Here is an 11,822-nt window from a genome sequence, read left to right on the forward strand (position 1 = left end):
TTTTATTTGATTAGTATCTTAAAGTACTTATAGAGATGGAGGATATCAGTTCAATGTTGTATGATAGTGTAGTTGGGAGGCTTATGTATTCTATTTTCTACACCAGACTAGGCATTGCCTAAGTAGTGGGAGTCTTGATTCATTAAATGACTAATCCTAAACAAGAACATTAGGTTATTGAAACAAGGCCTTTAGGTATTTGGGCAGTATTGTTTAGTATTCCAAATGTTATCATGTTGATTTTTTAAAGGACTATTTAGAGGATATACAAGGTTATATGGATTTAAATTGGGTAGGGGATGTCACCAACAAAACATTTACTAGTGGTTACATGTTTAGCTTATTTAGCGTTGTAGTGAGTTGGATGAGTAGTAGAAAGCTTTGCTTGCTTTATTTGTAATACAAGTGGAGTTCATCAAAGCTAATCATAGCCATTAGGAGATCATTTTTCTTTTGAGATTGTGTTCAAATGTCAGGTTGTGTAGAAAAGTATTTAGAGTTTCTCATGATAGTCAAGAAGCAATGAACCTAATAAAGGAATTCACTTTAAAACATAGATGAAGTAAAATGATATACAATATCATTTTTTTTGTGAAATGGTGGAAGATAGATTTTACAAATATTTTGATGTAGTTAGTTAGCATAGAGAGATCTAGGTGGTGTACTAAGTCTATGAGACTCTTCACTCCTAGCAAATAGTATAAAATGTTTTTATTATCTTTGTCCTTGCAAGGTGTTTGGCAAAGTGGGAGAATGTTAGAAAATGTGTCCAACCTTACATCCTAATGTTCAAATGTATGTATTAGGAACTACAAAGGTCACTTTTAGCTCACAAATGATCAAAATGAGTTTTAACTAGCCAAAATTGGTTAAGTTGATGTAGAGATCTTCAAATATTTTTAATTTCAAAAGAAAAAATTCAATCAGAGTAGCACTTCAAAAGTTATAGCCTCCAAAAATTAGGCTCTTGCTTTAGTAATGTAAGAGCATCTATGCCACATAAGAGAGATGTAAGGATTTACATATGTTGACCAAGAACATTCACCAACCAATGGTATATCTTTAGAGAGTTTGAATAAGAAAAATCAAAGCATCTAATTGGGAGAACAAACTTGACATTTTATAATAGATTATTATAGAACTTCTCCTACGGTTCAGGTGTTGGAATTTGATGAGGGGATTTGGGTGCCACTTTTTAGTGCTATTAGCTCATAGTTTTTGGATTCTCCTTTGGTGGTTTTATATATTGGTTTCTCTATTATTGGGTGCCTAAGATGGAATTTATATAATGTATTTTGTAGGTATTGTCATGCTACTGCTATTATTCTATATTTGAATGTTGGTGTTGTCTCCTATGAAGGCTCCTTGCCCAAATTGTATTTTACCAAATATTGTTGTTGACTAATAAATTAGTTTGAAGCTTAGAGGTTGTTTTTTCCCCTCAAGATGCTTTTTGTAAGATACCTATTTATCTTATGTTGAATGATTTCATTTTCTTATTTATTTCTTACAAATTACTTCACATTTATAGTTTTTGTTCATCTCTCCTTTGACATTAATGTAGGAAGAATTTTTGTATCTTAGCTTCTTTTTAGAGATGTACAAAAATTTGGTTGGCTCCTATATAGTGGTGCAAGATGAGGTGGCATTGGGGTCTTCTACCCTCATTCATTGAGTTTGAAGTTTTTGAGATCAAAAGCCTCCTTGTTATGGAGGTGTGATCTAGAAAGGATTTGATTTCATAACATGACAAAGTGAGGACTTGATTTGTAGGTCAAAAGCATGCCTTCAATGGAATCAAAACTTGATTATTTTTACAAATTTTGAATCATTTTGAAAAATTATATAATTTTTAAAAAATGACATCTCATTTCAAGTTTGCACAGAAAAGTCCTAGTTTTTGGAAGGTTGAAGTACAAAAGCTACCAACAAGAGTGATTTCACAATTGCTAATGATAATATTGAAATTGCTTGGGCATTTTTAGAAATATATGGGCAATTTTGAAGGTATCAAGTTGTTTTTGGTACCACCTCTCTGTTGAAAGCAATAGTTTCACCCAAGCTTATAAAAACATCTTGATACATTCTAGTTTTGATTTTTATATATCTTTAGTTTCTTAGACTTTTTTACTTCTAGGGGGTTCTTAAGGCTTTATTCCATAAATAGGCAATGTAAGCTTGAATTGAGCATGACAAAAAGCAAGAAGGGGATTCATAATAGCATTTTATGTATATTTTGAGTTCCTAGTGATTATTGCAAATTATCATGTAGGGTTTAGGGCTCTTGAGAGGTTGTTGAGGTTTATGAGGTGACATATTAATTTATTGATATTAATGATAAAGTCCACAGAGCTTGAACCAAGTTATATGACATTTTGAGTGATTTCTAAGTGAGATGTGCTTATGTTTTACTAGAGTTTTCACTCAAACTAGGCTTTTCCAAGGCATAATAGTGTTGTTCTTTGATGGTTTTTTATTTCTCTCTAATTTCTTCTAATTTGTTGATTCTTGCAAGTTAATTATTGTTTATTGTATGTTCTCATTAAATTTCATACATCAATGACTTACACATACTATAACCATTGGAGTTTGCAAATTAGGTTTCATGCATGCTATCTAGTCTAAGGAAAAAGATTGACGACCAAAAAGATACATGTAAACTACTTAAGATTGAGATAGATTGAAGACTTACTAATTTCTAGCCCCACCAACTAACCAACTAAATAAGTCAAATTACATTAAGATATTCTATATAAAATGAATAAAATAGATTTAATACCCAAAATTTAGGCCAATCTATTATCCATCATCATTGTAACAATACTCTTGTGGAGAATATCTATCCACATTTGACATTCATGATAAATTATTGAGATTTACAAATTAGATAGGTTTCATACATGCTATCTAGTCTAAGGAAAAAGATTGCCGAAAGAAAGATACATATAAACAACTTATGGTTGAAATAAATTAAAGACTTACTCTTTTTTAGACCAACCATCTAACAAACTAAATAAGTCAAATCACATTAAAAAATTATTCAAAATAAATATAAAATAAATCTAATGTCCAAAATTTAGGCCAATCTATTATCCATCATCATGGTAAGAGTGCTCTTGTGAAGAATATCTATCTACTCTTCACATTAATGATAAACCATGTTGGCCCTTAGCATACCTGCCCTACCAAATGAACATCCCAATAAGTGTGAAACACATGTAGTACTTTGAAAAAAAGAGTAAAAAAAAAGAAAAAGAAGCCCACACGCACGAAAGGCAAATGATGCATGCCACCGCTCCGCCGGCTGTGGGGCCCGTTATACACTCGGCAAGTTACATCGCCACGTGTCCAACATTACGCGCTTTTTAAGCTCAGCTAAAATCAAATAAAAAATATAAATAACGCTCAAGATCCGCATCACCGAAGCAACTAGATCTAACTAAGACTAGGTTCTGACAGATCCAACGGTCCACGAACAAGCCCCTGATTAAGGAAAGCTCGAGGCTCGGTGCCGAGCCTGAATGGGCTGTATACGAACTAGTCCTGTCTGTCCGTTCGGGGGATTGCCGGAGCCAGTCTTCTACGACCAAATCGCCGCTTTTATGGTCGACAATGTGCGCTTTCGATTCGGTGGGAAGTTTCTGCATATAACGAACAGATCGAGCTAAGTATCTCTAGATTTGGTGCAGTATCGGCTGTAGAATTTTGCTATATCAGGAGCTGGAAGGAGGCAACAGGGTGGCTCTTTTGTCTGGTAAACATACTTTTCTGTCTGGGAAATGCAGATTTTGGGATTGGGTTTTTGATTGTTTTGTAGATTGGTTGCTGAGAAAGGAGTTTGTAGTTGCCATGGTGTTTGAGTCAAAGGGGCAATGGCTGCCCTCCTTAGCAGGCAACTACATTGCATTTGAGTGGGGCAGGAAAGAAGGGTTTTGCAGAATTCTATTGGCTTTGATGGATTTTGGACACAAATTAGAGAAGAAATAGCATTGTTTTTACAGATGTTTGTGTGACTATTGTATTTTGAGGTCAGTCTGTGTAAGGATATTGATGCTTTGGGGAAAATTAAATGTCTTGGTGCATTAATAAGGCCTGATTGGGAATCTCAACGGTTGCTTTAAGGGAGTTATTGGTCGCTTTCACCAGTCGGCCTGGTTTTGATGGATTTGGTGTTCACAGAGGAAAATATTCCTTTTTGTTGAAGACCGTTTCTAGGAAATCACATGTTTGAGATTAGTGTTATAAGAAATTTGATGCCTTGGAAAAAGTGAAATATAGGAACTCAGCATTGTATCGTGGAGAGTTAGTAATTGCTTTCTCTGGTTGCCCTGTGGGATATTTAGTAATATCTCGAAAGGAATTTGTTGAATTTGAGTTCTTATATTGTTTTTCATAGTTTTTTGTCTTCACATTTACAAAAAAAGTAGTATTCTGTTAAAGGCCACAAGAAGGAATTTATGTGTTTGAGGTCATATCTTCCAAGGATTTTGATGCTCTTGGAACATTGATTCACTAGAAGCTCCAAGAAGCTTGGCCTAAGAAACCATTAGTGCTTTTGTGAGCGTTTGTCATTGCTTTCACTGGTTGGCCCATGAGGAATAACAGTATCTATCATGAATAGGAATTTTGTATTTTGAATACCCGTTAGGGGTTTTGTACATAAGGATTGATTTTGGGGTTATGTGATAGGATCTATGCTATAAGCAAGCTTTGACAACTCTTTTGTACATACAGAGGGTATTTTGGGATATATGAAAATGTTTGGAGCCCAAAACAAGCACGGGGAAATGTTACCCCTTATGTGGGAAAGCCAAAAGAAGAATCCCATATGGAAGGGCAATAGTAACGCACTTAGAAGGAATGTCATGGTAAGGTTTTCAGATCTGTACTCATTTACTGTTGAGGGGAGTCTGGAGGATGCAAATGTTTTCAATGAGGTGAGGGAGAGGGTGAAAGAACAAGGCAGGGTGTGGTGGGCATTGGAAGCCAGCAAAGGGGCTGCCTGGTATTTGCAGCCAAAGATATCATCTATGTCTGAAGGAATTGCTGTATCTTCATTATCACTTACCGTTCTCACTAATACCATTGTGTTGAAGAGGCTGATTAGGAAGGGGATTCCCCCTCAGTTGAGACCTAAGGTTTGGCTATCAGTTTCTGGTGCAGCGAAGAAACGGTCTACTGTGCCAGATAGCTATTACGAGGATCTTACCAAGGCTGTTCAAGGAAAGGTCACTGCTGCGACACGCCAGATTGATCATGTAAGTTGCATTGTTTATGTTTTGTCACTGTTGAGAGACACCGGAATGCAGCAAATATCATTACTATGCTTCTCTTTTGCTCAGAAGGTTTACTGTATTATCATTTATGCATCATTATTCTTCTCCTTTTGGACTTAAACAATTCCTTAACAGAAATAAATAAGCCACTTGTGGACATTTTACATTGTGTATGACCAATAGGATTCGTAAGCTTTGGTTGTTGATAAGCTCCATTTTGTAAATTAAATGCAAAGTTGGGTTTAATCCATAATGAATTGAACTATGGATAAAAGTTCCAGGTTACTTAATGCAGAGATTTGTTTATGAGGTTTATTAATGATTAGAATTTTTTAAATGTGAAGAACTCAAATGAAGATGATGGATCACAGAGCGTGATCCAAAAACATTGATGTAAAAAATTGCACACAATCAAAACCAGAAACATCAACAATAACTATTATGGATTGTGAAAAATTAATACATTCATTTCAAACAAAGATGTTAAAAACTAGCTTGTTATTTACATGTCAGGGCAATAGGTTAGTTTCATGTCATGTCATCCTCATTTCAAGTTTCATGTTGCCTGACTTCCGTTTCAATGTTACTGAAACTTGGAAGATTTTGCACTGTTTTTACCATATATGGAACAGGAAATGAGTCACTTTTTTTATGTTTATCCTTTTGTGATAAAATTATCAGGGTTTGAAAGTCCAATTTTTTTCATAGGAGTTCTCACAATATATAGCTTTTAGAGAGTCTTAGAGTTTCTGGTATGCAAATTATTGTCTAACAGTGTGATTTGAAACTAGTCATGCTGTCCAAAATATGTGAGGCTAATATAAAAGATGGTTTCTGATACAACGGGAAATGATAGCAATCTATGAGTAAATATTGGCCATTTTTAAATTCAAAGAATATTATTTTGGGATTCCCATTGGATGAAATATCTTTTTGATAGATCTTGACCTAAATTCAATGAACCTATGGCACTGCATTTGCTTTGAAAGTGTACAATTTCATCATTTCAAGATTTTTTTTAACAAGATACTTATAAATGTGTGTATAATTTGATAGACAAAAAATACAAATCTATTCTTTGTAGTTAAATCAAACTTTATAAATAGGGAATGTGATCCCTACATTTTATTTTTCTATTTATCATGACACAATTTTAAAGTTCTCTTTCAGAGCGACAATTTTCATATACATCCTTTTGCTTCAAACACCATATTGAAGCCCTATATATAATGCAAATTGTGAGCTGTCTTGATCAATATTTTTGATGCATCTTTATCAAAGGCTAGACTGTCATGAAAAAGATCCGCTGTAGAGCTCATATGAATGGGTGGCTATCATCAAGGGGTCTGTGATTTGGTGTAATAATACCTTCAAAATTGCTAGGAAAATTGTGTGCAATGTTTAACAGGAAAATGCATTTTATTGACTCTTGCAAGGGTGGGAATTTTTTTATACATGTCCTCAATTGCAAGACTCAATCTGTAATTATTTGGTGGTGGTGGCACATAGTGCAAATTCCATCTCAAGGTGAGGTTGCACAATTATGAAACTTTATTTGTGATATGGATTAGATAATGATTGGAACCAAAGCTTGCATGGTGAGAAACAGTTTTAACAGCTAAATTACACAAGAGAATAGAAAATAGTTATAGCTGAAATGGGGACAAATGCAAAAGTGAATTGAAACATTGTTGGGTTGTTTGGTTGTTTGGTTGCAGTGTGCATAATTGTTTTGGGACTATATTGTGTCAGAATTCGCTACACTCATTTTTGGTATCCGTTTAGAAGAAACAGTAGTTGTCAACACATGAATGATGAGGCAGAATAGTACAGATATTCTGAATGCTTTTAGGCTATCTGGCTTTTCTTAGAAGACGTAGGTGCCATGCAACCATTAATGGATATGCCTCTAACTTGTAACTTAGAAATTGTCAATTTCATTATGATCAAAGCTGGCTTCTGTTCACATGCTAGCCAGAGTGGATCTATGTTGAAGAGATATTTAACTCTTACTAATTCTGTGATATATTAGTTCTGCCTGTGTGTGCTATGAGAAGGCACTGCTATAGCTGCCAAGACACCATTTGTTGCATGCTTCAAGAATTTCCTTTTACTGTTTACTACAAGATGAGATGTATGCCTTCAGAAATAACGTTAAAAACAAAGATTCATTTGTCAACATGTGTAATGTTCAATGTGATACTGCACTTTTTAAATGAAAGAAGCCAATAAGAGGGGTCTCACTTTAATAAAAGCAAGTGAAGTGAATTTGACAACTAAATGCAAGTCCACAGATATACCATCTTTACATTTATGAAAAGATTTATCAGATTTTGAATGCAAAGGATTTATTTCTATCTTTTCGCAGGATCTCCCACGCACTTTCCCTTCACATCCCTGGCTAGATAGTCCAGATGGACATGCGGCATTGCGCAGGGTGCTTGTTGGATACTCTTTTCGTGACTCTCATGTTGGTTATTGTCAAGTATGGCTAGTTTTTTTTATTTAATACTTATTCTTTTTCAGCAATGTTAACAGGAACTGTTTGCGACTGTGTAGAATTTTTCCAAACATATTAAAATAATGGAAGTACTGTAAATATTGTGTTCAAGATATACTTAAAGAGAACCTTTGTTCCTCAAACAGGGTTTGAATTATGTGGCTGCACTTTTACTGCTTGTCATGAAAACTGAGGAGGATGTATTTTGGATGCTTGCTGTGCTTTTGGAGAATGTGTTGGTCAATGACTGCTACACAGACAACTTGTCGGGATGTCATGTTGAACAGAGGGTATTTAGAGACCTCCTGGCAAAAAAACTACCTAGGTAAGATTATGAACTCTCTTGTACAATGATTGGAAATGTGAGCCTAGAAACCTTTCTTTTCCTACAGTATTTCTTGACCTGTAATCTTGTTTTTTCTACTTTTCTGATTGTATGGCAGAGTTGCTGCACATTTGGAGCATTTGGAATTTGATGTCTCCCTTGTAGCAACAGAATGGTTTCTTTGTCTGTTTGCAAAGAGTTTGCCATCCGAAGTGAGCATCAAATTTTCATCTAAAAGTTTGTTATGTGTGACCCAATTTGTTTATATTTATGTACCCTTCTCATATGTCTTATAAATAATGCTTCTGTGGATGCCACTACAGACTACAATGCGTGTTTGGGATGTTCTTTTTAATGAAGGTGCCAAGGTTTTATTTCGAGTAGCCTTAGCTATCTTCAAGGTAAGTTTGCTTATTTTATTGACAAGTTTCTTTTATTTTCGCAACATTTTCTATAGTATCATTCATGATACCTTTTACAGATTTTTTGATTGGTTTCCTTTTATAACTTTGTAAAGAATGGAATCGTTATATTCATAAGGTTTTCTCCAGACTCAATATATTTTTTCTTGCGACAACAGATGAGGGAGGATGACATACTAGCAGCTCAACAAATTGGGGATGTTATTAGTATTTTGCATAATACTACGCATCATGCATTTGATCCTGATGCATTATTGAAGGTAAGGACGATAGCTTGCCACATAATCATGGTCTTGCATTTTAATCTTGTAAGCATATACTCAAGATTACCTTTGTAAACACTTCTCTGCAATCCCTCTGTATCACTGTCAAATCATTGGCAATATGATTGTCTCATATTACCTTGATTTAAATTTTCACAAATCACTCTCTATGTCTGAATAACAGGTGGCCTTTGAGCAAATTGGTTCTATGACCACAAACACAATTACAAAGCAACGTAAAAAGCAAGAACCTGCTGTAATGGCAGAATTGGATGAGAGATCAAGGCGACTCAATTCCACAGGAAATGAGAAATCATCAATTTCAGATGATTAGATTGTGTGTGTCTATACAATAACTTTTCTGTTCCAAAACAATGCCATAATGGTTGCATCTGTTTTGGTACGCTTGATATCAAGATCTGTTATGAACATGTAAATTTCAATGTGCAAAGCAGATGTGGGTTAATTATAATCAAGCCATTCCAAAGTATGCCATAGAAAATTTCACCATTTTTTGTTTCAGTGAGGTGGCAGGTGTGGAACATGCTATTGTTGCTGCAAGTTCCAAAATCTTCCCACTATCATGAGATGCAGCGGCCAATTCTTCACCATGATTTTTGTGTATTGAAAAGTTTTAAGAATTCTTGCATTATTACAAAACAAGTTGAGATGTTTGAAGTTGTCTTCTCTTGGTCATAATCTTCAGATCTGTTCATCTTTGGATAACAGTACTTGTTGGGCTGTGTAATTGTAATGTGCTTGAATTCACAAACAACTATTTGATCCTGTGTTCTAGAGTTTGTGATAAATTTTCCTATTAATCATGAACTTCAATTGTAATGGTTTTTTAGCATGTTTAACCTTTGTAAATATGCAAATACCCACCTGTTTAATCATTTAGTTCCTTCTTTGGGGGTCAGCTGTTCCCTACCAGAGAAGGAACAAAAGGAAGGGGAATATTAATGCTATCAAATTTCCACAATCCATGGCGCACATGCTATTATCTTTGCTGTTTCTGGATTTGATTGTGTCATTTTTTATCATCAACATTTCACTATCATCAAGAGGAACGAGAGTCACATGAGTCACTTCTAGTTTTTGATCATCAATGTTTCGGATCATACTGATCACTCTGATCCATCATTCGGATGAAGCTTGTGTGACTCGTTCATTTTAATGAAGGATCAGAAAATGTGATCCGAAACGTTGATGATAAAAAAGTGACACAATCAAATACAGAAACAAAAATAAAAGAATATTAATTTGGAACAAAATAGAATCCTAGAGAGGAACCCCAAGGCATGGCCCCAAAACCACCAGCGATGTTAGCTCTAGACAGGGAAGATTTTAAGGCAAGAGTAATAATTAAATTACTTTACAAAAGGCCAAGCTAAGGATAGAGTAAAATGTACTCCATAGAGGACGTCACATGTTTGAAGCAAGGTGGGGTAAGGTTGCACATCTTTTCAAACCATACATATAAAAACAATTCCCTTGTGGAACTGGTCACCAGCACCAAAACAGTGTTTTTCTTTATTGCAATATAAAAGACTACCTTTGTCTTTTACACTAAGATTTTATTGCAACATTAAAAACTACCTTTGTCTTTTACATTAGATGTCTTTACTCTTTAGCTGTATTCAAGTCACAAATTGGTTTTGTAAGGGAAAGATACATCTTGGATAAATAGATAACTAGTTGAGAAGGAATGACATGGGCCAAATAGGATATGATTGCATCATTGAGTTGGGTGACTCAAATTTGTTGATTATGGTCTTTGCATTATAGCATTCTTTAAAGGTCTATTGGTAAGGGTGTTTTATTCCATCTTTAATAATATTATAAATGCTTTTGTTTGAAGGGAGATAAGTTTTAATGGGGTTTTAAAGTTTTTTTAACAAAACACATCACAAAGGCCTAGGTTACTGCAGAGGGTGAAATTTCTATGATTTACTGTGAAAGTAACATCTTATTCTTCTAGCATGGTCAGTAAAAAGGATATGATTTCATTTGTAGGATGTTTCTACAAATAGATCATTAAATGATAGAGTTTGTTGTACTTTAAATATTTATATTTAGAAAAAATTATATAAAAAATTGAGAGATATTATTATTAAGGTAATTATTTTTTATTTTTTTATTATTTTATTTTTTGTTATTATATTTTAATTAAAATAGAAAATTGCAATTAATAAAATCAAATCACATTCAATATGAAAATTAGAAACATGTCCATATTAGAAAACACTGATAAATATATTTATTAATTTAATTATTTTAAGATAATTATTTTATTTGTCTATTATTCCATTTAAAAAATTATAATGTTATTATATTTTAATTAAAAAATATAAAGTTGCAATTATTAAAATCAAATTACATTAATATGAAAATTGGAAACATTTCCATATTTTTACAAATCAAATCCAATACAAAATTAGATTTTCTAAATGGGAACATGCCCATTTTGTCTCCTTTGCTATTGACTATCAAACAAACAAACTTGTTTATTGGAAAATTGGAGATTGATATACAAAATTGCAACTATTATTAAGAAGAAAGATAGTTGCAACTATTTAAATTCATTTTGTTATTTTTTTAAAATAGAAAGTTGCAGCTTGAAATTCATTCATTTACTCTAATTTGAAAAATATAGAAAGATGCATAAAATTGCAACTATTAATATTATTCTTTTATTTTATTTTTTTAAAATTAGAAAATTGCAATTATTAAAATCATTCTCTTTTTATTTTAAAAGTTGCAACTATTTAAATCAATCACTTTCTATTTTGTTTTTCTTAGGATGTGTTGTCCTCCATGTTTGATGGCTACTTTTGAAAACTTTATATAAAGAATTTTTATTTATTTATTTATTTTTTGGTTTAAATCTCATTGAGTACACATTAGTAAGTTATTTAATTAAAACATAGAAATATTATCTTTAATTTTAGGTATATTGAAAAAAACATATCTTTGATTCAATTTTTAATTTTACTTGGATGGTTATCTTTAATAACAAAAGACTTTTCCTTAAGA

The 11,822-nt window shown here is 33.3% G+C and overlaps 1 protein-coding gene across 1 annotated transcript; it reads left to right on the forward strand.

Moving 5' to 3' along the window:
* Positions 1-3,427: 3,427 nt before the first annotated feature.
* Positions 3,428-9,572, forward strand: LOC131032838 (uncharacterized). The gene is made up of 7 exons (XM_057963906.2): positions 3,428-5,258; positions 7,645-7,761; positions 7,923-8,101; positions 8,220-8,313; positions 8,425-8,502; positions 8,682-8,783; positions 8,971-9,572. Exons 1-7 carry the CDS (start codon positions 4,752-4,754, stop codon positions 9,118-9,120), a joined length of 1,227 nt encoding a protein of 408 aa, XP_057819889.1. The 5' UTR covers positions 3,428-4,751; the 3' UTR covers positions 9,121-9,572.
* Positions 9,573-11,822: the final 2,250 nt, after the last annotated feature.

The sequence above is a fragment of the Cryptomeria japonica genome, chromosome 5 (assembly GCF_030272615.1).
Source record: "Cryptomeria japonica chromosome 5, Sugi_1.0, whole genome shotgun sequence".
Lineage (NCBI taxonomy): Eukaryota > Viridiplantae > Streptophyta > Pinopsida > Cupressales > Cupressaceae > Cryptomeria > Cryptomeria japonica.